Genomic DNA, 27,866 nt, shown 5'->3' with positions numbered 1-27,866 from the left:
TTTACATTTCATATCAAACAGAAAGTAGCCTAATTTGCAGTTCCCGTGCAGAATTACTTCATCAGTTTTAGGTCAGGTGTAGAAATTCTAAGTGGTGAGTCTTGCTTAGCATTATAAACTACCAGCCAGCCATTCACTCTTAAATTTTTTACATGTCTATTTAGTAAGCATTTGAGAAAAAAGTAACCATTTCAGGAGTGCAAGTTCTTCTAGGGTGGAAAAAGCTGTACAACTTCAAAACAGGTTTTTTGTTTCCCAAAAAGATATTTGAAAGTCACTTTCCATCTGGCATGTAATTCCATCATATATGCCATGTTTTGTTGATTAGCTCATGAAATGACACATTTCCTGGAGTCCATGCCAGTGCTAACTGAAGCTCTGATCTTCTCTGTAAAGTAAGAGAAAACACTTTATTGGTGTGCCCTGCTTTGCACAAGGTCAGATTAACTGAAGGGTGCCCAGTCACCATTTAACCATCTGTGCAGGACAGCTGAGGGAAGCAAAGTTTGCGCATGTCTTCCTTTAGAAACCTTAAGTCTGACATAAATGCTTTTTCTCAAGCAGCCTCCCCCCTCAGGAAAGGCAGTCCCAGAAAAGAAGAAAGTGTTTTCCATCCCTACCCTGGGCACAGCTTCCCAGCACCAGCAGGGAGCTCAGCACAGCACTGCAGTCTCCCAGAGGACACTGTAATGTGTTCTGTGTCAACTTACCAGCTACAGGCTGAAGTCCTGCTTCCACCAGATCTTCATAGAGATGTTTAACAGGATTCTGATGAGCCAGCAACGTACCATGCAACCAGATGAGCAACATTCTGTTTCCATGTTCCTTGTAACTTTTTTTCCCTATGCAATATGCAAAGTATTTGTTCAACATGCTCGAAACAGTGTATTTTGTACCTTTGCACTTTAAAAATTCCAGGAAGTTTTAAACTTACTAATTTATTCTTATAATCTTTCTCATCTAGCAAAAAAATGAAGACTGAAACTTTAAAAAGTTTTAAAAAATGTTTTAAAAAGTTTTTAAAAAACTCATTTTATCCTAATACTACTGTTAAGACATAAAAAACACCTAATACATCTTAAAACTAGTTTTTCCTTTTGTTTTTCCCCATGCTGTGGAAATATATTCCTGAAGTAGTAGTAACAAGTACAATATGTGCTGTAGAAGTAGTTTTCCCAGCACTTGAGAGGCCTGAAACTAGAAACTCCTGTTTCATGGCACCTGTGCAGGCAGAGCATGAGCAAAATCACTCTGTGTCGTGATGTTCCCCAGGTCCTCACTTGCAGCATGACCCCCAAGACCCTTCCATGCTGCTCATGGCTTCTAGTTTTGATCTCCAAAGAGATCAGTTTTGATCTTCCAAAGAGGAAGGTTCCTTCAGGCCAAGAGGGAGAGCAGAATTGTCCTGTACTGCTACAGCACTGCTTCCCAGGAACCAGGGACAAGACTTGTACCCCTTCACTATGGGATACTCACGTAGTTTAAAAAGCAGCTCTGCCTTGTGGGGGGTTTTAATCCTATGTTTTATGTCTGGCCTTTCAGATGTTGTTACCTGTCCACTGCTCTTCAATAGCTTTAATTTGTTCATCTGTGAACTTCCAGAACACAGCCAGTTTTTTCCATTCATGAGGTTTTAACTGGTTGTATGCTAGATTCCAAAGGGAGGAACGGATTTGCTTGGTCTGTGTACTGTGATCTTGTTTGAAGGACATGCTGAAGTCTGACCCATTACCACTATGAGCAAGATGTGTCTGGAAAAGAAAGCCAGATGATAAATTTTATAACAGAGCTGTGAACCTTTGCTCAGTGAGCAGTGTCCTGTACAGATGTTGCTGCCTACAGAAGATTTGCTAAGTGCCTGTAAAGGAACTGTGTGTGGCTCATAGAAACAGAACTGAAACAAAGAATTCCAGCATCTGTTGCTATGTATTACTAAGTTAATTGCAAGATAAGCCACTTTCTCTGGTTGATGCACAAAAGCGAAGTAACAGCAACTGTTGTGCCAGCAGTGCTGTGCTGCTTGGCTCTGTCTGTACCTCATGTTTAGAGCACAGCTGGGTTTCAGGCACACTTCTTACCCTTTTCTCTTGCTTCTCAAAGCACTAATCTGTCCCTGGGGAGAGGGTAAGCACCGTGGGCACAACACCTGCTCAACCTGCTCCTGCCTCTGCTCTGTCAGCTTCCCTTGGCTAAAGTGGGGACTTCCAGATCCTCTGCTGGCACCATCACCCATCAGGTTTGTCCTGGGGACCCCCATTCAGCAAAGTCTGTAAACACCAATATGCATATATGTGTTGAACATGGATCTAATTTCATTCCTGCATAGGTAAAATCCGATAGAAACCATTTTATTCTTCAGATTAAAAGTGATGTTGCTACTGTATGCATGGTTCACCTGAACCAGGAGTGATGAGGTTACCTCTTCTTTGGGTACCTTGGCAAAAACCATGTCAATCAGTGATTTCAGTCCTAGCTAAACTGTGCCCAGGAACATTCCTAGGTAGGTAAGCTCCAGCTATTTCTGTATTTTTTAACGTTTATGTACCAGTCCTGTTACAAATCAATCTTCAAAGGGAAAAATATTCTTTACCAATTTGATAAAGAATGACAATGCAGATACTAAGCAAAAAAGGAAATGGCAGTAGGCCACATTTCAAAAATGCTAGGCATAAAGTGCTTCATTCCAAATTCAGAAAAGTACAGCCAGGGTTATTTCCTAACCTTATGAGAGACTTGCAGAGAAAAAAAAGCCACAGTTCAGTAACTAAGCATTGTCATGTATGTTTGATTCCATTCATCTGATGCAGATTTTATTTCATGCTTCCTGACACATGCAAGGTAAAGTTTAGGACATACTACAGATGACCTTCAGGGTCTCTCCTCTTCTTGTGATGTTTAATTAAAAAAAAAAAAAAAAAAAAAAAAAAAAACGCCACACCACAACAAACGAAAAAACGCCTTTGCAGCAACACAGAGCAACACAGCTTCTCTTTGCTGCTGAGTGTATTTTGGGGCAATGGCAAGGTGGGATAGTAACAGCTGCCCTCAAATCCAGTTAAACCCAGCCTGGACAATGGTAGGGAAGGGTTGGGTAGAAATGATAAACAGAGAAAAGGTCAAACAGAGAGATGACACACTTTAGTATCATGTGCCTTTCCTCTCAGCTACATGGCATTTCCTTTTGTAACTAATGCTTTGTCACAAATGATAAGTCAGCTGAATGTAACAAAAAGACAGTCCTTAAAATAGTCGTTCAAAATGCTGTAGTTTCCTGTATGATAACACCACCTGAACAGCATCATATTCCATAGCTATAAGATTTAAGCTGTTCCAAAGGCTGCACTCTCAGCTTTAGGAAACAGGATACAAACACGTTTGTATTTCCCAACATCTCTGGTGCTTCTGCAGAAAAGCATCTGCTTAACACCTTTTCCTCTCTTCAGAAAATTCAGTGAACAATGCCAAGAGGTTGAGAACATTATGGGCTTACTTCTGTCAGACTTGTCATATCTTCTGTGGCAGCAGTCTACTTCTAATTCCTCTTTAAACCAAACGAAACAATAATGAACCTGACAAATCCAGCTGAAATGGTGCAAACCAAATGCACAATACGGAGTGTTCATGGAGGCATTTTTTGCAATAATTGATCTAGATATGTGATTCACCAACCCTGTAACACTAAGGGTCATGGATTTGGCCACTCAGGGCAGGAGTGGGGTGGTAAAACTGGTTCATTCCTGTATCTGGGACAGGATCAGTATGCTTATACACTTGGCTAACTCAGCAAGAAGCAGGAATGAGAACAAAGTGAAAAAACAATATGGCAGTTACTTGTAGCCCTTCAGAGAAGCCCTTAACTTTGCTTTTAAGTAACAACTATGTGCACATTTAAGTAACAACTAGGAAAAGAAGGTGAGAAATTCAGTCAACCTAAGTCATGTCCTTCACACTTGTTGCAAAGTTCTTTTCTATCTCATTGTTTTAATTTTATAATTAACACACAAGGAACAGAAGAGGGAGCTCCTGTTGAAGTAGCTGAGCTCTTGCTAGCAGAGGAATCACAGACATCTTAACTCTCTTATTTTTCAGCCACAGATTTTACTGTACCAAAAGATCCAGGAATCAACATGGATCCATGTTATCCCAGCCATGATACTGATGGCACAGTTTAGATTTGGCTCAGAATCTCTCTCCATCCATTAATGTGTAGAGCACAAGGCAGGAAAGTGGTAAGACCTGCTTACAGTTTTACAGATAGTCAGGAATAAAACCTGGGTGGGCTAGAGACTTTCCCATCCCAACTTTAGTTTATCAAAGCCAGTCTTGCTGTCTGCCAAAAGGAACCACCTCAGCCAAAAGGCACTTCAAAATCAGAACTGGCTTTTCCCTTCAGTATCTTGTGTTTAATGAAAGATCCCTCTTACCTGTTTCATGGCAAAATACCTTTCTGCTTTAATGATCATATCTACAATGAGGGCATGATGGCTCCTTGATGCTGTGGCTAGTGCAGTTTTTCCATGCTGAAAGCAGAGACAGTGAATCAGAACATCATCTTGGATAAGTGTGTCATAGGAGAAACACAGGAACTGTTTGCAGAGCCCCATCCCTTTTTTTTTTTTTTTTTTTTTTTTTTTTTCCCCCAGGAAAATATATTTACTAAAATTTTATAACTTTCGGGTAGCCACAATCAAAGTTGTATGCTCTGCATAAGTTGGATCCCCTCAATCCAGATCTGGTCAATTTTCTCCCACACTAAATTCCCCCAGTAAAAAATTCTGGTGAGGTACAGCTGCTTTCAGAAACCTGCACTCAAACAGCTGCATACTTCATACCATGCTCCTGTCACTGCAGCCACATTCAAACTACCACCAACACATTCCATTCCCATGCTATGGTTAAATTGGCATTTCACATGGATGGGCTGGAAATGTCCATCTTAAAGGGCAAACCTGTGCCTTGTTTTAGATGGTAAGAGAAGGTGGCTCACAAAATGAAATGAAAATTACTTTCTCGTTACAGCTGAAAGGAGCACAGCTGTGGGATGATGCTTCATGGGTGTAGAAGGAGCCACAGTAATTAAAAGCCATTGCTGTAATTCCAGCTGCAGAGGGTTTGCTCAGTCTACCTGAACCAATCTCTCCTATCAGCACTTTGATGCACAGGCATTATGGTGGCTCTTAAAGGGATTTCTCTGCAATTGTCTATTTTCAGCAGATCTGTACTGAGTACAGCTGCCTTGGATTTAAATATTCTGGGTGTTCTCCACATAGCAAGTGCTAAGCATTTCTAGAAAATTAGAGCTAAAAGAAGCCAATCCCTTAATTAGAAGGTTCATTAATTAAATTATAAGGTATTTCAACTCTCCAGATAGTATAAGGTTCTCTAAGATACACCTTTTGAATTCTAGCTCCTGGCTCTGCTCAAGATCATTCTAATTAACCTGTTTTTAGAAGAGCATCACATTGGAAGCCAAGGAACATACATTTCATTAAATCTGTTAGGGCATAGACATATTTTATATGTGAAGAGTCCACAAGAGCTCCTTGGGCTCACCTCTGGAGAGGGGCTCTGCATTTCACAGAGAGAGAGAGAGGTGATGAATAAGGGGTGATTTCTGTACCCCTGTGGTAGTGCAGACACTGCTGACATCCCACAGCAGCCTTGCACATTGGGGAGCTCTCTGTGCACTATCACTCACAACCAAAGACAGTTTTATCTGCAGATGAGATGAAGGAAGAGCTCCCAAGGGTGCATTTTCTGACCTCTGACAGTAACAGATGCATGGCATTCTCTGGAGACTGGGTACTCCTGCTGCCAGGGCATGGAAAATACTGTGCAATACTGTACAGGCTCCCCTTCTTCCTCTTACTGTTCAGCAAGCACTGTAACATTTCTGGCATCTCAGCACCAATTCAGTTCTAAGGGCACTGTACTTGCATATGTTCCCAGCACTGCATGGTCTCAGGGGTCATCCAGAGAACAGGCAAGGAACAAGCTACTCCAAGAAATAAAACCAACGTAAAAAGGTGACCTGTACCAGAACTTGTACTGGCTCAGAGCCAAATTCTCATAGCAAGTGCTGAGCTCCATCAGTGTTGTTGTAATACCAGGGCACTACCTTGCCCAAGGACTTGCAGGTGCTTAAGGTCATAGGCAATAAGTTATTTTTTGTGTCTACCTTTGGAATATAAATAGGTGGAAAAAATTTCCCAGTGGCTAAGGTGCTGTTTAAAGCAGACAAGATTTCTTTCTGGGTTGATTCCTCTGAGAACTGCAGCCCTTTGAAAAGTGTAGGCATGATTCTAAATGGAAACAACTACAATGCAGCATCTTACCTCAGCATCCCAAAACATACCAATCATACAACCCACACTAAGAGCCCCAGGCCTCATATCAAGCTAGGGCAAAACAGGAAAATCCTAATCCATAAAGCTTCAGTTCATAATGAATAGGATAGTTTTGTGCAGGAAAGTTACTTTTTAAAGTTACAAAAGGGTGAGATTTTGCTCAAACATCAAATGCATCAACTCAGTTGTACAAAAAACAAGAAAAGTGGTAATAGTGTAAAAGGGGACACTCAGTCTTGCAGTAATTTAGTAAAGTTTGTGAGTACTGGGTTTGCTACTCTGTCCTTTCAAAAGCACTTCCCCAGCAACTTTGCTTTGGTACTTCTTCCAGCAGTTGCCGTTTCTGTCTCTGTCTTTCCAGGCAGAAACTCATCTCAGTGTTTCAGTATCCACCTGAATGGACTTGGAATGTCACCATGATTCTCAGATGACCTGGAGTGCTAAAAAGCAAATTCTCCAACACTGCACCTAGTGGAGCTGCATCTCTCCTGGCAATGAGCCTGGCTGCAGGTGCACAGTACAAACAGCCACAGGCCATTTTTCCCTCTGCAAGCCTGGACCTTTTTTACCACAAAAGGTCTCTGGAAGCAGTGCTTATCCTTCAAACCACAGTGCTGGGGAGTTTTACAGCTCTTCACCAAAACCATTTCAGATTTCTGCAAGCTGCAGGTATAGCAGAATTAAAAGAAGGCTTCCTTTGCAGTTAGCTTTACTTAGCAAACACAACAGGCAATATGTCCTTTATGCACCTCTGTAAGGAAGATCATAAAACCAAAAATAAAATCATATTATCCTTACATGTGTGAGGAATGCAATTTACCTTATCCATGATCTTGAGATTGCAGCCTGACTTCAGCAGCACATCCACCAACTCCACATTGCCAAGATCAGCTGCCAAGTGTAGAGGGGTTTCCTGCCTCTGGAATTAAAGATACCAAATAAATGCATTAAGTCAAACTTACTCCTAGAAGCAGCATCTCACAGGTTGAATCTAAAACAGATTCACAACAAGAGGTGACTTTGGTGAGAAAATACTGAACAGAGGGAAATCATTTAACTTTTGAGAGATCTGCCAGTTTAGTTTCAGGCAGACAAGACAGCATATGGGATCTCTTCAGGAAAACCAGGCAGAAGTTCCAGCTGGCTCAGGAAAGAGTCCCTGTAATGCCCTTCTAATGTACTGTAAACTAACAAGCTTGCTCTCTCTTCCCTCTTAAAGCAAAGTGCCTTGGACAGAGGGCTTCATGTGTCTGGTAATCCACACCCATATTTTTATTCTCTCAGGTAACCTTTTCCCTGCTGAAATTCATGCCAAGACAACTGGATATCCACCATTTTCAATAGTACACTATGCCACATCCACAACAGAGCTTTTTAGTCAGCCCTGCCACAAAATGATGATACATAGCAGAAGTCTACCTGGTCCATAATGGGTTCAGAGGACCTTAAACAAGACACTAACAAAAAAAAAAAAAAAAAAAAAAAAAAAAAAAAAAAAAAAAAAAAAAAAATTGAACAAGGTCAAACCATCAGCAAGTACAGCTAAAATGGCATTCAGCTTCAAGTAAATCTTTGAGTCTTAAAGAAGGGTTGTATAGTCTTTACATGGCTATATATATATATACTTACTCTTTTACAGAAATTAGAGTAAAAAAATCCAGACATCTGTGGGTGAAACGCAGCAGCAAACAATAGAGTGATTGTGGAAGCCCCTTGCCTATATGGAAATGTTTCTTAGTATGTTTCTTGGGACATATTATCCTTTTAAATTGAATGTTTTTTGCCTGTGCTTCTCTGACACTGCAAGTTTACATTACATGTAGGCCTAGTTAGAGATTTTTCTTTGGCCTTTAGATCTTAATTAAAGGTTTGAACACCAAGAAACAACAGGCTCATGGTTCCACATTAAGAATCTCATCAGTTAATTTTACAGTTTACACTATGATCACAAAATCTCGTGTATTTACCTTATTTTTTTAATTCCCATAAATAAAAGGTATTTTTTTATTCATACACCTACTTTCTTTTCTGCAGAAATTTAGGGATACATAAGTACCTACTGTAGGCAACTTCAGGCAAGCTAGAGATAAAGTGCAAAACGTTTCTAAAAGATGTGTTGAAGAAATTTACAGAATTCTCTATTTTATGTGACCAGAAAGACTCGTCATAATACTTTACTCCAACCACAAAGGATGCTGTGTCTTCCACAAGTGTATAAAGTGTATAAATTCCGAATTGTGTAGAAAGTAATTTCTAGTAATAAAATTAACAATGGAAAGGGGTGAAACACAGATTTCTCAAAGACTCATCCTTGTTGCTACAGTGGGGGGCTCCTCTACATGTCATGAGGTCATGATTTCCCCATCAGGGAACCAGAATGCCCCAAATGGGACTCAACAGCCCTGCTGGGAACAGCCTTTCCACAGCTGAGATGTGGAAAGGCTGATGGAGAGGGGGAAGAGAGATTCCCCTAGAAGTGCCAGGGGCCAGTCTGAGCACAGTTGGACTACTGGAGTCTGTCATGGCCAGGGGCCAGTGTGTGTGAGCTCTGTACAATCTTCTGCCAGATGGACCATGGGCACTGGATGTCACTGAGATTTTTGGGAGCCCTGGGTTGTTTGCCAGGTCGCTGTAGTTCACCTCTGCCACCACTCACTCAGACACTGGATACCTTCTGTGGCAGTTTGCTTGCCTTGCTGGCTTGCAGGATCTTCTTTGACGAAGATTCTTCTTGTCATTCATACTTAGGAAGAGCCATCTCCAGAGCCTTATGAGTGGCTGCCCTCTGTTATGATCCCTTTGTCCATCCCTTTGTCCCTAGAAGTGGTCCCCAGCAGCTGGGCTTCCCTACCTTCCCAACACTGGAGCAGTCAGGAAGCAGTGTGCTTACCCTGCTGATGGATGAATACTTGCTGCCTACCTAAGGGGTCATTCAGAGATGGACACCAGGTAGTTTTGCCTCTGTTGTCATTCTTGTCTTTTGCCTTTTCTGTCCTGCTGCAGGCCAGGCTTTTGAATCTTCCCTCCTTTCCCCCTTAGCAGGAGCTGCTGTTTCTCTTTCTAACAAAATCCCCATCTACTTCCATCATCTCTTCTTGAGTGCAGGCACAATTATTATATTTGCAGGCTGGGTCTCTGGTTAAGCAAAGGTATGACACCTCCAACTAAATGAGTTTTCAGTGTCCATGTGGTGGCTTCAGAGCTTCTCAGTGTCCCTTTGTGTACTCCTTGGTCAGGAAACCCTCGTTCTCTTCTGAGGGCACTGGAGGGCAGCTCAGTGAGCAAGGGCCAAACCCAACACATCATTGGAAATCCTGTGTTTCATCAGGGTGGGCAAGGCTCCCCTCCTTCAGATGGTGTATGAATTAATTAGGACTACATTCCTGCTAAGGCATAAAGTCCCAAACCACTGGAGGCAGGAAGAGCCTCAGGTATGTGTCCAGTTCCTTCCACAATTGATGCCACCTGAGAATTGACTGCCTCCAGGCAAATCCCTATGTGACATTTCAATTAGTTGTTAATTGTTACTCACAGTAATCAAAGCCATGCTCACAACACACCCCAGTATGAGCAGTGTGATTACAGTGAGGATGTTCAAGGAACTGAGTAGTGTTACAAGAAGGTGGGAGGGACCTGTCCTGGGGAGCAGGAAGAAGCAAATGACATCCATTCCTGTCTCAACAGAGCACCTCTTCAAGGAGGGAAAGGAAATGGTGCAATTGTTGATTTTCTTGATGAGATGGTGACCTGTGTTCACAGAGAGTGGCATTGCAAGGCCCAAAAACACCAGACCAGGTACAATCCAGTGCATTTATCATTTCTCTGCCAGGCAAGGCAATACAAAGTGATATGCACCATAGCAAAAGCAGAAATGGTCATTAACAGTTCTGGGGGGTTTTGTACAGCAAGAAAGGATCAAGTATGACAGCACCAGAGTAAGAATGGCACACATCAGTGGTGGACGTGAAAACAGTGAACTGATCTGATCTAGAGGGAACTGGCAAACCAAAGGCCTCCAAAGACACCAAGCAGGGTGAAAGAATCCTGGTTGAAGGGATAAGGATAAGGGAGACAGGTGTAGCTGTCCTTGGATGGGCCTCAAACCAGCATTTGTTCCTCTCAGTCAACAGCTGGGCACACTCACTGATTGCATCACAGAGACCCTGACCTTGTCACTCAGTGTTGCTGTGTCACTCAGCTCTTCCCCCTCCCAGCTCCCTGAGCACCCACTGGATTCATGTGGGGCACAGAGTGTGAAACAGAGAAGGCCTTGATGCTGTGCAAACATTGTTCAGCAACAGCTTTAACAGGGTTTTCTTACCAGCACTGCTCTGGTCACAGATCTAAAACACTGCACATGGTGGATTGCTTTAAGGAGAAATTGACTTCTTTCCAGCCAAATGACATTCTGCACTGGGCTTCCCTCTGAAGCCAACACCAAAGAGATATTTCTGTCATTCATTACACATGAACCATAACACTTGAACAGCACATTACCCAATAATTTTCTGTGTACACAGCATTGTGCTATCCTTATCTTGTTCAAACAATATTAGCACAGCATGTACCAGTGACTAATACATATGCACACACACAAAAATATTAGGAAGTAACTACCTCTTCCTTCCTATTTTTTTGTACCCTGAGCTCATAAAGGAAAAAAAAAAATAAAATTCAAGCAAAACCCACATAATCTCCCCTTTACCAATAAAGCTGTGTAAATTCCCAGCTTTTCTTACGTGATTTAAGGAGTTTATGTCGTGATTGGCATCCAAAAGGCTCTTTACTACTGGTAGATTATTACTGATAACTGCTAAATGGAGAGGGGAATTCTTGTGCTGTGGAGGGAAAATAATAAATTGTTATACTTGGGTAAATTATTACAAACTCATCCAAACAAGAAAGAATTTCTTATTGAAGCTCATCTCTTGCAAAGGGTGACATGCTCTAGTTTGTTCAAAACTGCAGAAAACACACCTGGATGTGTGGAGTTGTACCAGAGGTGGCAGCTGCTCCTGCAACACCCACAGAACTGGGTAAACAAATCCAGCTAAGACTGGAAATGCATGGGGTGTGCATCAGGGTGCCACCACTCAGGAATGCAGCAAGGCACTCCCCTTAATTGTTGCAGCCTGGGATGTCAGAGATAAGGTGCTGCTATCCTGATAACAGGGAGATTAGGGTAATGTTCCTGGTCCTTCAGAAAAGCAGCTTTGCTCTTTGTTGAGCAGCCTGGAGAACAGTTGATTCTGATTTCAGTAAATTGATGTCGAAATCTCCTTTCCAGGAACAAACCCTTGTCACATGTTGCTGCTGGAAATGCTCTCCATCCTAAAGTGACTTGCTGTCATATTTATAAAATATGACAAATTGCAGCTCGTAAGACAGAGGTTTTATTTGAGTGATTATTTATTAATATATCCAGGGCACAGATACAAGAGTGAAAATTCACACTAGGTAGGCAAGATCAATTTGTATGTTGAACTTGTGACTGATCAATTTCTTCCAAAATACAGCTAAAGAATAATTCTATACCAGTACCATTCATGCTGCCAGGCACCAGTTCAGTGTCTTTTTAAGAAACAGCCATTTCTTCAGGGCTACAGAAAAATATAGGAAGCTCTTGTGCAACATTGTGATGGTTTGCAAAATATAAGTTACAATTTTTGGAGTCGCTACAGAAAGCTAATAAGAACAAGCAGCACAAAAACTGCCTGACCTTTAAATCTTTTCAAGCACATCATAAATTGTTATTCCTTGATAGCTTTCTGCAAGAGGCCAGTGATCATGGCATAAGTCATGAAGTCCAGATTCTATTTTCATCCTGCACTGTAGAAGTGGAAAATAATTTCCTATTCATAGAAAATCTCTAATACCTGTCATATATAAACAGAGAGAGGATTTGGATAATAGAAACACCTCTTCCTTTTCAAATCACAAAGAATGTTGGCATGCAGATTTTGAAGGTGCTGAGGGTGCATTTACCTGCAGAGGGTGAAAACACCAAAGTGTTTATTTACATGTCAGTTATCTTTATTCAAAATCATGGTGACCCTTTGCCCATTGCATTACTACTGCTAAGTTCAAGCAGGGCACTGTGCTCTTCTTCCCTGAATGCCTGGCCCTTGGCTGGGCCGTGTCTGTTCTCTGCACTGCACCAGCCTGCTCAGGCACCCACTGGGTTGGCAACAGGACCTTGTCTCTGCTGCTCTGTGTGGGTTGATAACCAACATCTACACATCAGGTAATAATGTGTGCAGGAAAAAACTGAAGGAGCTACTCAATCTCATTCAGCTGTTTGAATTCTCATGGAAAAGACAGGACAGGCTGAGCAGCAGAATATAATCAGAATTATTCTGATAAACACTCACCTCAGGTTTGGGAACCAGGTCAATATTCTTATCAATAAGAAAAGTAACCAAGGGGAGATGTCCCTTCTGAATTGCAACCTGCAAAGCACTGCTGTTGTTCTGGAAGAAATTTGATAGGCAGAAAAAACGTACATTTTTATTTTATTAAACAGTATTAAATGGAGGTATAAATATTGGATAATCTTGCATTTAAATTTGCCTTAGTATCCCCTGCACCAATAAAATCTTTTACAAAATGATAAAAATAATACAAAATGAAGTGGATCAGCAGTTAGGATGATGTTTTTGTCAACAGTGGAGGAAATTTCCATTTTTACTTTATCACAACAAATATAGTAAAGAACACCAGTATCCTATAACCCCACCTAATTTCTCTTAAAAAAAAGACAGATCAGCATCATCATCTAAACTGTGCCATGGACAACAACAATGCCAACATCTCCTACTCTGTTTGCCTGTTAGATCCTTACCAAGATAGTACAGCCACATTAACCAGTAAATCCTTAGAATAGTTAATAAATCAATAGAAAAAGGAACAAAACTAAATTAATGGAAAATAATGTTTTAAAATTAATTTTTACAAAATAATTCTGCTTAAACAAACAAGTTCTCATTCTGCTGGAATCATAAACTTCTTTCAGCAGGTTAGCCAAGGCCAGTCAGCAGATATCAGCTGGACTGCAGTTCAGGAATCAGATGCAGAGAACATGTTTGTTATCAGATCAGTCACATACTCTGCCAAAAAGGAGTATTTTCAGTTATCCTAGCTGGTTACATTTTCTAGTCATATGCTGTACCAGTGGGCATACAGGAAATAAAAAGCTCCATCAAAAAGTACTCCATCAAATAAAACTAATGCTGTTTTTCTTCCACATTGGTTTTATTCTGTTAGTCCTCTCTACATTCCCTATTCTAATCTTATTCCCTGTTTCATTTTAAAAAAAACAAAGCAAATATCCTTGGTCAGTAACGTCCTTCCCACAGTCTAGTATGTCCCACCAGGAGGGACTCTGTACATACCTGAGTTGAAACATTGATGTCACTGCCTGCCTCCAGTAAGAGTTCAGCACATTTTTCATGACCTCCTTCAACAGCCAAGTAAAATGGAGTTTCTCCATTCTGGATCAGAAGAGACAAAAGGTCTGTTCCAGTTTCAGACACGTGACTACAACACTGAGACAGAAAACACCTCCACAAAGGTGAGCTCCATCAGGCTCCCCCAGCTCCTGAATGATGTGGCTGCTCACCAGCAGTTAAGTGACAGATGATGTTTGTCTAGTAAGGTTTACAATACACAGAAATATTCCATAAATGTTAATCATGCTCTTTTTGATGGGCAGTAATTGTTGCCATCCAACAGCAGGCAACACCACTAGTATGCCAGTACATACAGTAATTCCAGTTTCTGTCAGTACAATGCCATGGATTTCTGACAAATTCACAATCCCAGGTGCTAGTCATAAGGAGAACTTTTAGCAGAAATAAGCCTGTTTCATATTTATTTCAAATCTTTTCATACTCAAGAGTCTCCAGTAAGTCCATAAAATGGGATACATCAGCTACACAATGATCTAATTCCTGCCTCTCATCTAAAATACACAAAGATTTAATATAAATTACTCTGGTGTTTCAACAATCACAAAAGAATCAATAAACCCTAATTTTTCTTTGCTTAAAACCCTGGCATTATTCTGGTAAACTTAATACATTTTAGTACTTTGCTGATGCAATGGGAAGAGAGATCTGTTCATGCCCAGATCACAACATCTCCAGCTGGATGGGAAGGTCACACCATTAGCCAGGCCAAGACAGGGGCACAAGAAGCACAAGCTCTGTGTGCAAAAGCAATTCTTAGACAAGCCCTGGAAACACCAGGGCTCCTCATCTCAAGGAGGCTCCTGTGCCTCACGACAGGCACAAGTGAAAATAGCAGACAAGTTGGATAAGGGGGAGCTTCAGAATTCATCTGTCACTGATAAAGGAAGAGGAGGAGGGCCTTGGGTAGGAGTCACTGATTTTGCCCACCAGCCCAGTGTAGGAATGCACTCTCACACCCGAGCAGGTGTTTCCAAATTAGGAAAAGGGGTTTCAGTTTTACCCCTGACTATTATGGAAAAGCACCAGAACTTCCCATTCTTTGCTCATCAGCATTGGCCCAGTGCCAGCACAGGGGCACTGGTTGGGCTTTGGAAATGTTTCCCAAAACCTGTGGCTGTTCTTATTGGCAGCAAGCCAATTTGTCCCACTTGAACTAATAAGTACTTAAAAGACTGCACAGAACTCCTCAATTGCCTTTTTGGACTGTCTTAGCCAGTGTGAGAGTTCTAAGGGCACTGTGTTTTATATTTCCATTATTTGATACTGTTTATTTTTTTTTGTCCTTATTAAAACCTATTCTTTCACAAAGCACATCCAGGGCAACCCTTAGACTTGACACATCTCCAGGAGGCTCATTACACTCTGTCCATGTGTAAATCTGTACCAGCCCAGCAAAACAAACCATCAGCCACATGGCAGGTTCCCACAGTGGCCACACCAGCCCACAACAAAGGATTACCTTGCCCAGGTTGTTCCAGCTGCCCCACAGAAGAAACAAAAGAGACAGAAACCCTTTGCCAAGCAAGAACACTGACATGAGCACTAAGTCTGCATCTCCTTCCTCTACTCCTGGTTTAAGCCTTAAAATGAATCTCAAGACTGCATTAACTCAAGGATACGATACTCAGGATTATCTTCCCAGCTGACACATGATGAATAAATATGCTGCCTGAGCCCACCAGCACTCACCTGGGAATGCAAACTGGGCAGGCAGTGTCTGCAGCCAGTTTTGTGCAGCTGAGTTCAGATGGACAAGGGGCAAACCTGAGACTCCTCAGCTGAGGTGCCTGTGGTGGTTTGTGCTTGGTGTGTAAGTCAAATTGCCTCAAGGAATAGCACCAGAAGTGCTTAAAAGTGATGAAAGGAATGGGATCACATGGCTAAAGATGCTGGATGACAGAAAGGAAGGGAGGTTAAGGGCCTTCCTCTGTTCTCCTCTGCCAGAAGTTACACAAGGGCTTGTCAAATGTAGGAGAGGGTGTATGTAAGGGATAGAGGACTGAGGAGGACACTGAAGGAATTAATAGAGGTTAATTTATTGGACAAACAACAAGGAAACAGGATGCAAATTTACCAGGAAACCAGCAAGATTGATGAATTCTTCTCAGTGCCACATCTCTTCCCTTCAAATTTGATTTTTTTTAGAAAATTTTTCAAATCTCTAACTTTATTTCTTTTGGTAGTTTAATGTACTTACCTGATTGAGGTCATTTATTTCCTCCCACTGTTCAAGCAGAATTTCTACAACTTCACTGTGACCATTTTTGGCTGCTAAATGCAATGCTGTGTTTCCCTCCTTGAAATTAAAATGCCAAATAATAGATTTTAAAACCCAGAATAAAGACAATAACTAAAACCAACACAAAGCCTTTGGTCTTTTACATACAAGTCTCTCTTACATACAGGGAGAGGGAGGCAGCTGCACACAGATTCAGTCTAATGTTGCTGATCTAGTTGTTTGTCTGAAAACTTCAGTGTATACCAGCAAAAATATCTGAAATTCTAACTCCTAACAAATGAATCAGAAGAAAACTTCAGGTACTGGTTCCCACAAGGGTGGGCACTACACTGAGCCCTCAACATCACTGATTTAAATAGTAAAAAACCCCTAGGTCAGCATATAGAAGTTTGTCTTGGCTTTGATACCAATGTTGCAATCTTTGATCTCTCTCACCATCAGTGCAATTTCTTTCCAGAAAATTAAGAAACACAAAACCAAAACACCACAACACCAAGCAAATAAAAACAATTAACAGCTTCAGGCAGAGCAGCAGGTTTGGAGCTAAAAGAAAATGGAAGCATACAAAATAGTGTTAAAATGGCTAAAAATATTAGAAGAATTCTACCTCTCAGAAAAACGAGAGTCCAGAACAGTTTTTCATTCACAGCATTAAGTGGGAAAATGTGGGAATCCTTTTTACCATTGATGGTCACAGTGTGATGGGGTTTGGTGATCAAAAAGATGAGTTTCTGTCTGGGCTTCTTACCCAATTTGCACGACCACAGTATTTACCTCCTGATGCTGTTGACACCTTTAACCTGCTGAATGTCTGGGACAACACTATTTTCAATCTCTGCTGATAAACTGCTTAGCACAGCAGAGCTCGGGGTGGCACTGCAGCTTCTAAACTATTACCAGAATACCAAAAAAACCCCAACATCACTTCCTGAGTGCTTACTTTGGTGGTTCTGTAAATGCAGTATTTACAATTTACAATTTCGTATTTTTTAAGGTACTTGTCTTTGCAATGCCTCAGATGCAGAGAAATAGTCATTCCAGAAATAGTCAAGAAAGGAAAAATAAATTTAAGAGCAGACTTTGAAAATTACTAAGATACCTTAAAATAATACAGTGTCAAAGCAAACTCAGTAAGTATTAAGGTACTTGTGAAAAAGAATTTATAGGTGTTTATTTGCACCCTGAAGCTTTTTAACAGCTTTGAAAAGTTGGTCACACAGTGACACACAGACACAAACAGAGTGAAACAGTGGGAAATATTAGCTCCCAGAATAGAGGTTGACACCTTTATCACCAGGATTTCCCACATCTCTCAACAACAGCACATGCTTGTCTTGCTTTGCATTAGTTATTAATATGTATGGAAAAGTCTCCTGGCAATCATCCCACTTCCTTTATCACTAAAAAATCACCATCTTTTTATGTTTGTTGGTCCCATATATCACTGTAACATCTGTGCAGGGCACTCAGATATTTGATTGTATAATAACCACAGTGAAAAAAAATAATCTTTCATAAGCACATCTGTAGTTGTACATCTGTGGAAAATAAACATTTACCTCATCTTTTTCAGATGTAAATAGCTTCAGAGCAATCAAATTTTTTACCATGTCAACATGGCCTTTTTCAGAGGCCAGAAGAAATGGCTTTTTACCTTTCTGGAAAACAATTATGGAAAGAAACATAGTGTTACAGAAAGTAGAAATACTTTACTTCTAGTTGCTAGATATATGGCATGCATATGTATACGTGTATCCTATAAAAATATATATCATATCACTAAGGAAATTAACACAATAGTAGATACATAGAAGGGCAATAATTTAAAAATATACTTAGTGTATATAAAGAGATTATATGTCTTGCATATCCTGAATAAAATATATAAATACTGTTCAGAAATGGTTAAAAAGTGGAAAATACACTCAAAATATTTTAATCCTATTTATTCTCGGTATGAAAATATTTATTAAAAGAACTGTGTCATTAAAGGTGTGAGGATGCTCAGAAATAGGCAGCAATGAAATTACAAGATTTATTTCCTTGGGTTAGTTTTTTGGATTAAAATTCTAGAAACAGAGACCAGAACTGACATATTCCAGAAGTTTCATCCAGGAGGCCTGAATTAGGCACTGTGTACATTGTAGAGGGTTTTGCTGGTGCTGAAACTAACAAAAACTCTTCAAACCATTTAGGAACTCCACAGCAGAAAGTTATCTTGACACAAAACCATACCATTATTCAGGCAGTAAAGCATGTAACCAGATAGGTAAAATGGCTTCATATCATGCTTAATAGTGCCTATAGAAATGTCTAGGAAAAAAAAATAAATTCATGCACCTAGTAGAGAACTATGATGTAACCTCAACAGGTGGTTTGGAAGATCATTCCTCACCTTTCCCAAGGTATGTTTTGTTAAATTAACTCTGTTTTGTCAGACCTGTCATTTGTAAAAAGAATTCAGAATTTTGCACCATTGGGTCAATAAAACTCAAGAAACTCAGAAAAAAAATATATGGGGATTTTGTTCTTTAGGGGTCAGATCTTACAGGAATAAGTTTTCCTCATGTAAAGACACATAAGTCATCTGACTTATCAACACACCATTTCAGAACAAGATCAGACCACTGTGGAAATCAAAAATAAAAGCACAGAAAAGCTGATGAGGACAAGGCACTCTCAGTGCACCTCTGCAGGATGGCTGCACACAGTTCTATGTTCTCCACTGATGAAACATGACCACGTTGGCAGGTTTTGATAAGGGCAGGGGTCTGTGAGGATGAGCTGTGTGGGAAATGTCAGAGGCTGCCCTGTGCTGGCCACAGACATTCCCAGCTGGCTCCACAGTGGACCAAACGCTGTGGCAGCACTTAACCCATCACAGAACCAAATGATGCCTCTATGGAAATGTATTTAAGGATGGCTGGGCACTGCTGCGGGGAGGATGCACAAGGGGAGGTGCAGGATGAGACACAAGAAGGTGCAAGGGAGGAGACACAGGAGAAGGTACACCCACAGGGTGACTGCAGCCTGTGTAAAAAGCTTTCTGGAGCAGAGAAAAATAGTAAGAAGCAAGGAGCAGAAAAAAAAGAACCCACTGGGGGCTGAACCCAACCTCCTCTGCCTCTCATTGCATTACCATGGCTGAGCATCACATGGAGAAAAAGTGAGGATAGTAAAGGGTGTCTGCAGTCCAGCTGAAATGGGCAAAGAGGGAGGCAAGGTGTTGCCCCTAAGTGATTCTCTGGCTGTTTATTTTACCTGTTTTTCAGTATCCAAGTCAGTAATTAAAAGTATATATAACTGTCAAAAAATTAAAATTCACTGAAATTCCCCAAGTCAAGATTGTTCCCCCCAAAACAAAAGCCTCACATCAAAGAAATAAACAGAAATACACTGTACCCCATCAGGTTTGTTCAAGTCCTTCAGATGAAGATCTTGGAGGAAATAATCAACTATTTTAATGCTGTTGCTCTGAGCTGCAAAGTGCAGAACATTCATTCCATCCTGAAAAATGGTAAGTCAATCTGTAAGAATGTTTGATTTGTTTTCCATAAACATAACATGTTTAAGGTTGGTAAAAAATTGTCATCAACAAACCTCATTCTTGGCCTTTTGATCAGCACCTGCTTTAACTAATTTTCTCATGATATCCAGATTTCCAGTCCAAGCTGCAAGATGAATCACTGTCAGACCATGCTTCAAATAAAATGACAAAGGCAGAAATTACCATCAAGATACCTCAAGCCAAATTTCTTTGAATCTTTTTGATTGATTCAGTGTATTAGTAGGCTCCAATCTGCAGGTTTTAGAAAAGCTATAGGAATACCTGAAACTGTGGGTGGGATTCATCTCACTTAAATTAAGCTAAATGTAACAGAGCAAGACCTAGATAAATGTTTTACCTCTTCTTGACAGAAGGTGTGGCATCTCTGGAGAAGGACTGGATCCCATTTTAAGACAGAGGGATTAAGTCCTACCTGGAAATTATTTTCTCCCTCCAGAAACCATGTAGATAAATAGTCCTGGGTGCAGTGGATGACATTTCAAATGATAATATGCAATGGCTATATTTCCATTAGTCACCATAACTTTCCATTTAGGCCTCTTTCTAATGTTCTCACCTCTCAAATTTTCTAAAAACTTTTTCTCTTATGGGAAAAATAGAACTCTGTTTTTAACATCTTAAAAACAAAAGGACAAGCTCAACCCTCTGCTGGTGTGGCCTCACCTTGAGTGCTGGGGGCAGTTTTGGGTGCCACAATACAAGGGTATAAAGCTATTAGAGAGTGTCCAAAGGAGGAATAAAAAAATGGTGAAGGGCCTTGAGGGGAAACCATATGAGGAGCAGCTGAGGTCACTTGGTCTGTTTAGCCTGGAGGACACTGAGGGGAGAGCTCAGTGCAGTTACAGCTCCCTTGTGAGGAGAAGAGGAGGGGCAGGTCCTGGCATGGAGCTGTGTAAGGGGAGGTTTAGGTTGGATATTAGGACACTTCCTCCTACACCCTGTGCTGCACTTCTGATCATTCCAGAGGCTCTGCATGGGACTCACTCCACTTTATCAGTCTTCCCCAAATTTGCAGAAATTGCAGTGGAAAACAGTGGAGGGCAATATGGAATATGTACCTGGTATGTGCAGGCAATGAGATAAATCTGGGCTTTGGTAGAATTTGTGGCTGTGGTCCAAAAGTCTGCCCTGGAAAACCTTCAAAACTGTGAACAGCTGGAGGCCAGTCACGAGCAATGCCCACTAGGCATCCACTCTGGGAATGGTGTTTAACATCTGCATTTATGACCTGGATGAAGGGCAGAATGTACCTGCAGCAAACTTATACGTGATATTAAATTGGGAGGAATAGCTGACAGACCATTCTGGCGTGCTGCCATCCAGGGAAACCTTGACTGGCTGGAAACAAGGCCTGCCAAGTAACAATGAAATTCAATAGGGAGAAATGCCAAGTCCTGCCCCTGAGGAGGAGCAAACTCAGGCAGCAATACTGGCTGGGGACAACTGCCTGGAGAGCAGTTTGGCAGAGGAACACCTGCGACTCCTGGTGCACACAAAGTTGAACATGAGTCAGCAGTGTGCTCTTGCAGCACACAAGGCAAATAATATCCTTGTGTGTGTTAGGTAAACTCTGTGACCTGGCCAAGGGAGGTGCCACATGCTCAACTCAGGTAATCGAGTTATCTAATACTTTGAGCAAAGTTTTTCCTCTAAAAATGCTTTTATCATATAAAGTTCTAAGACAAACAAGAGTTTACTGCAAGCTTTTAATTTTGCACATATGGGAGCACAAGAAAAACATCTGCTTTTACTGTTCCTCAAAGGTATGTGAATAAAATGTGAATAAAAACAAGCAAGCCAGCTTACCTGATCAGCCATGTCAACTCTAGCTTTGTGATGAAGAAGGAAATCCACCACGGACACGTGGCCTCCTGCAACAGCAAAATGGAGTGCTGTGCGCTTCAGCTGGAATAAATAAAGTTTGTTTGTCAGGTCTGTAAAACAGGTATTTTTCCTGTGCGGGTGGTCAGGATTTTGGAATTCTCTGCTTGTTATGAAATGTACCTGTTAATATGTACTATTTCATATTTCTCCTTCAATAGTCACACTTGGTCTTTATTCTACGTATTTTGTTTTGTTTCCTTGGATGGAATTTAGATATTGATCTTAGAGAACTCTTGTAAAAACAGAATGGTTTGGGTAGTCTACAGAGTATTGTCCCTTCACTGAAATGTCAAAATGGGATTAAGTTGTCTAACACATCTTAGGGGAGGTGCATGCAGTACAAGAAGCATCCTTGTTTATTATTTTATTGCCTGGTGTAGTTCGAATAGCTGAGGACTATATGGAAGCAGTTAGATTTTCCTTTAGTATCCTCCTTGGTTTTGACTAAACCTCTGCAATGAAAGCCAAGATTTGTCCCTCACTCAATGTTAGTCACTTTCCCAGACTGAATCATCATCTACGTAAAGGAAAGGTGCCACCTTGCAAACAGTGAGAAATTTTACAGAGGTGAATGGGCTCAGTGCTTCTAAAGAAGACTTTAGAAGACTAAAATAATTAGTGGTATATATTTAAAAGGGATTTGTTAAGTTGAATCAAATTTTATTCTAGAGAGTTTTGCTTTCAGTTAAAGTTGACACAACCAGGTTTAACACAAGTCACTGATAGTTTCCATACAAAGATGTCTAAGAGATTTAATCAATTAATTTTAAAAGTCAGTTTGGATTTGTTTTCTTAGCTTCTCTGAAGATCACCTGACTTTTTTTTCATATAAATTTAAATTTACAACCATATGTATCAAAAGGAATAAAAAGGTGGGATTTATGACATGTATTTATGTCAGAAAAAAGCTTCTTGTACTACAGAAAGAGCACTATCAAAAAGCTCATCTTTTGACAGCCTTTCTTGTTTGGCCTGAGAATATAGGGGCAGGAATGATCAACATTAACAAAACTAATGGCTTTGCCAGCATAACCTATACCCCTACTAGGACAATCAATCAAAGCTCAACCTCTCTGCAGCTATGCTGGTAACTCTCATACTATAGGTCTAATTTAAGGATGACAGAGAAAAGTTTCAAGCTACTGGACAGAAAATTTATTTAGTTTAATTTCCTGAATTCTGGAAAGCCAGAAGGAAGAAAGAACTCTTTTTAAATGACCTTTTAGAGTATAATGCAATTGATACTCTCAGTATTCAAGAGAAGTGTGCTCAGAGGAAATGTTTGTCTCCTTGTTTGTTTCATAAACATATCAAGGAATGCACTATACTGTCTCCTGAATTCCCCAGTGGGTGAAAATGCATGTGGACATGGGAAGCAAAAATTTTTAAGTACCCAGAATAAATGGGATACTCACAGGTAGATGATTTATATGTAGCTATTGAGAGGACACTGTTATACAAACCTCCCAGGTTAATATCATGACTGCCTTGTTGCTGCTGAACCACCTCTCACGTGGAACACAGGGCTATATTTAGCTATGAATATATTTATATTTATACTGTGAAGTATACATCCTCAGATTTTAGGCCTAGTGTTGAATTCAGCATAAGAAATGCATTTTCATGTATCTAGGGTAAATCTGAGCTCTGAGCTCAGCCTGGAGCCAGAGGATGTTGCAGAATGCTCCCATGGTTCCATGCAAACCAAAGAGTAATACTTCTTTCTGGAAATTTGTAATGCTAGCAGCATTAATCCACTCTTAAAGTGATTGTGAGGTAAAGTCATCCCATTCATAAAGAAGGAGAACTTGGAGATTAGTCACCAAAGAGCTCTGAGGAAACACTAGAGCAATGGGCACAATTGAGAAGCCCTTAGTTCCCAATGTGATACATTGACTACTGTGAAAACCGAGAGTGGTGCTGTACAAATCCTCATGTCCATAATGGACATAAATTATATGAAATTATTCTCCATTCTCAGTTCCTAGAGGGCACTTCTGCAGCCTCACCACCCTGGCATTCCCCCATGCAAACCCAGGGAGTCACTTTTCATATAAGTGGTCTGTCAGGCACTCCATACTCACAGTATCTACAGCATTTATATTGACATTCTTTTTAAACAGCTTTTCCATGGTGTCCAAATTGTTCATTTTAGCAGCATATTGAAATTCTCTCTCATCTGGCAGTACTGTGGGAAAACATGATAACAAAAACATATTATTAAAAAGTAGCCATAAGCAACATAAGGGATGATGATACTGTTTATACTTCCTGTTATTTGTACTGATTTAATGTTACGAGAATCGCTTGGCTCTCATCATCAAAGCATTTAATGGCTATATTTTTCTCCTTTAGAGACATCTGGCTGATATTTCTAGTTTCAACTTTTAAGTGCAACTAAAGGGAGACTTTTCATAACACAAATTAGCAGAGTTTGCACTCATAGGAACAGTTTGTTTACAAAGCTCTTACTATCTAACTACGTCCCAAATTACTGCATAGGCATAGCAGTGAATGCTACAAACTGTAGTATTTACTACCTGTTCTTTGAGAAATTGTTCTGCTCTAAAACACACCACAAAACACAAAATATTTAAAGCAGTAACCAGTGTGACACAACTGGAAAAACAAACCAAAACAAACAAAACCCACTTTTAAACTGAGACCTTCTTTTAACGTCTCAATCAAAAAATTAGCATATGTTTGGTCAGCTAAAGTAGTTGCAGGGCATATTCAATAACTCTGAAAAGTATAATTCCAGTGTCTGATAACTAGTTTAGCTGGAGGTCAGAATACTTTTAATATTTCTACCGTAACATTTAATTAATCACTTAGAAGAAAATCGTGTAGGAGTTATACCAGCTGCAAAAATGTTAGTAGATAATTCTAATCCAATAACATGTCACACTTAAAATATAATTACTTAGATGTCTTCTGTCTAGAATATTTTGGGCTGAAGGCCACTTGTCCAATGATATCAGCAAGGAGGTACCACTTTGTTGGATCAGGAACTACAGGAATTATCTATTCCTCAGAGCCCTCTCAGGCAAGTTCATCCTACTGCATTATGTCCAAGTTTATCAATGCCTAATAAGGACACAGCTTGAGGCAGAATGACTGCACAGCATACTAAGGAAAATCAGGATGGCATTATTTAATTGCATTTTATAGGTTACCCGTGGCTATAATCTCAGGGAGAATAATCACATTTTTACTGTACAAAATGAATCAGAAATTAAACTGGATACTTGGAAAGGTGTTTCCAGTTTTCCTATAAAGTAATTCAAGTGCCTCAAAAAAAAAAAAAAAAAAAAAAAAAAGAATTGTCCTTCCAGACTTCTTTGGGAATCACAATACATGTGTTATTTGTGTGACAACATGCAGACACAAGGAAGAAAAAAAAAAAGAAAAAAAGCATTTGAAAATAAAAATGCATTCCTGGCATCTGTGATAAGGAGTATGGGTGACAGCAAAATCATAATTTTGAACAGTGATCTTTAAAGAATAAATGCCTCACTCCCAGTTTTCATTGTCATTACCCTAGGAAGTATCCAACTGAGCTTTCTATTAACTTGATTTCAAACTCAGGTAAACCAATGGTCAAGGATACCTTGCTCAAGGCAAATTTATAGCAAATGTGGAAAAAAAAGGTACAGCACAAATTAACTGAAATTAATTACAATTAGGCCATTTCATTCCTGCTGACTGCTGTATCTTACATGAGGTATCTCTCAGAGATAAAATGCATCTCAGGACAATCAGGAACAACCCCAAGACTTTATTCAACACTGCCTTCAAAAACAAGATAAAATTATGTTTCTCTACTGTATATGCATCAGCAAAGACAGTTTTGTAGTTCTAACGAAAAAACACAGTGCGTTCTTTTCTCTCCTGTCCAGAAGCCATGAATTGGCCATGTTCTGCTAAAAAAACCTTTTGCTTTTGCATTATATTTCCTAATAATTACATCATATTTTCTATTACATTTCCTAATTTGCATTACATTTCCTAATAATCTCTCTCTCTTCATACTTCTAAGTGATTCAGGAGTTAAGAACCATGACAATGTTCTGTCATGGCTCTTAACTGTCTGTCTGCACACCATGACTCTGATTTGTTGCCCAAACTTTTGCTGCTTTTGCAAAATATTTTTTTCGTGGATGAAATTACAGGAGTAGGGAGCTGTCAGACTACAGCTTTGTGGAAGCCTTCTATCCAAGCAGGGGTCTCCAGGATTTAATACTCCTTCTTACTTTATTTTCAAGTAACAGCAGCAACCAATTATCTATATGTGACTATCAGTTTTTTTAGGGAGTATCTTCTTTGGCACCATACAAAATGTCTGGATTGTATAAAAATTATATATATTTATATTATAACAATTAAATAGTTATATTCAGTTTTTCTTTTGAGATAACTAAAATTAGTGCTTTGATTTCCTCTCCTGATACAGTTGGTCTCCTTTGTAGAGAGCTCTTCTAGGAGTATATTGAACATCCCAAGATTTTTCACCTCTTGGAAGAACGATGAAGTAATTAAAAGTGCAGAAAAGTAAATTGTTTTGTTGACCTTAAAACAAAAAGTGAGGTACCTTCAATCTTTTTTTTCCTTTTTATTTATGTCTTACTTTAGAGGCTTCATTCTTTCTTTCAGGAATACCACAAATAAAGATGATTTCCAATGAATTAAAATAATGCAGCTGAGGTTTCAGAACTTACAGGACAGTGAAAATCCCTGCATGTGTGTATCTCTACCTCCATGGTCTGTTTTTAACATCCTGTTGTGGTGTCCACAAGATGAAATTCACAACTGTCTTAAAAAACACATGGGAAAACAACCCCAGAATTTGGATTGGCTGAGGAGATCACAGGAGGTAAAATAAAAATCAACAATATTTGGATTCAAATGGCAATAAAAATACATTCATCCTATTGTTTATAAAAATTAAATAGTATATTTAAGGATCTGGTAACATTTTCAAAGTTTTTTGTGGTTTGGCTTTTTTGGGTTGTTTTTTTTATGTGTGTGTGTGGTTTTTTGGGGTTTTTTTTTGTTTTTTGTTTGTTTGGTTTGGTTTTTTTGGGGTTTTTTTGTGGTTTTTTTGTTCTTGTTGTTGGAAATAAAGTTATTACAGCAGTGTAGGGATCTTGTTAAGTCACTAGGATTTTTTTCTAAAAGAGTAATTTTCCCTTTCAAAGAAGTCATGGGGAAAACTACTTATTGAGTCCAATGGTGATATTTCATGAGTTATTTTTTTTTTCTGCCCTCTTTGCCAGCCTGGGAACAAGAACTGCAGCCAAGACAAGGGCTCCTGGCTGTCACCTGTGATGGCAGGGCTGGGGTGGAGCAGGGTTCAGCAGCCACCCCTCAGTGTCCACAAGGCACCTGTTTTCACTCACTGCAGCTCACATACCAGAGCAGTCTGCTGTGTCACAGTCTGCTTCACAGGCTGGAGGCTGGAGACCCCATCACTGGGTTGTGTTTCTGAGTGCAAAATCCTCCGATCTCTGTGCGCCTCCCAAAACGGGGGCACAGACTGGCTGTGAAACTGATGCTCAGAATCCAGGGATGTGACCAATATCAGGGAACCCTCGCAGGGCAGTTCAAAGGGGAAATTAAAGGGGGCAATTTGCAGGACTGGCCCTTGGGAACATCACATGCCAAACAAAGCCCAGCTCATATTCCCATATTCCCACATCCCCACATTGGCTGTTTCCAACCCCAGTGCTCCGGTCAAGGCAGAAGGCAGGTCTGGGAAGGCCCCAGCAGCCCTAACGGGGCCAGGGGACACTGCCTGGGGCACAGCCCTTTGACAAAAACTTCTTATTCTTTCCTTTTTCCAAACATGATCTAAAAGAAGCACCAAACCCCTCTTCATAACAAGTTCTGAATTGTTGGCTGAAGCAAGTAAATTCATTTCTTATGTAGATAACAGACTGACAGAGACAGCCGCAATTCAGTTTCTTAACACTGCCTTACTAGTGTGTTTTTGATCTCACAAGTACCTCCTTTGGGAAAAAAAAAGCTCACTGCATTTCTATTAATGATAAATTTTGCCATTCTAAAGGATTTCCTAAAATAGATGTTTCTTACTGTGGTGGTTGTTTAAGGAAAACAAGACTGAAAACAGATCTATCAGCATGCATCTAGAATAACTTAGCTGATTTCAGCGCTGTGATTTCACTTTCCTTTGAAAAAAGTAAAGACTGTGCCCCAGGACCGCCCTGCCCTCCTGGACCGCCCTCTCCATCCCCCGGACTCACAGCCCTCGTGGCTCACGGCTGCGGCTCCCTGTGCAGCATCACCCCCGGAGCGCCGCAGCATCCTCAGCCCCTTCATCGCTGCCCTGCGCTCCTCTT

General features: G+C 40.3%; 1 protein-coding gene across 1 annotated transcript; it reads right to left on the bottom strand.

The window, feature by feature from the left end:
* Nucleotides 1-183: 183 nt before the first annotated feature.
* On the bottom strand, nt 184-27,866 carry ANKDD1B (ankyrin repeat and death domain containing 1B). The gene is made up of 15 exons (XM_083883025.1): nt 27,771-27,866; nt 23,592-23,695; nt 21,430-21,528; nt 19,656-19,754; nt 19,458-19,562; nt 17,615-17,713; nt 16,014-16,112; nt 13,739-13,837; nt 12,719-12,817; nt 11,087-11,185; nt 7,168-7,266; nt 4,425-4,520; nt 1,553-1,751; nt 711-842; nt 184-388 (listed from the first exon to the last, which is right to left on the bottom strand). The coding sequence occupies exons 1-15, from the start codon at nt 27,844-27,846 to the stop codon at nt 330-332; spliced, it is 1,563 nt and encodes a 520-aa protein (XP_083739151.1). The 5' UTR covers nt 27,847-27,866; the 3' UTR covers nt 184-329.

This window comes from Zosterops lateralis (assembly GCF_965231275.1).
Source record: "Zosterops lateralis genome assembly, chromosome: Z".
In the NCBI taxonomy this organism is placed as follows: domain Eukaryota; kingdom Metazoa; phylum Chordata; class Aves; order Passeriformes; family Zosteropidae; genus Zosterops; species Zosterops lateralis.
This window is presented reverse-complemented; position numbering and strand designations above follow the sequence as displayed.

Bases quoted from the DNA above. Each gene is read 5' to 3' on its own strand.
- ANKDD1B (XM_083883025.1), bottom strand. From the start codon at position 27,846: ATGAAGGGGCTGAGGATGCTGCGGCGCTCCGGGGGTGATGCTGCACAG. The intron at 21,529-23,591 runs GTGAGTATGGAG...TATTTATTCCAG, and splicing joins ATATAAATGCTGTAGATACT to CTGAAGCGCACAGCACTCCA. The intron at 11,186-12,718 runs GTGAGTGTTTAT...TTCCCTCCACAG, and splicing joins ACCTGGTTCCCAAACCTGAG to CACAAGAATTCCCCTCTCCA.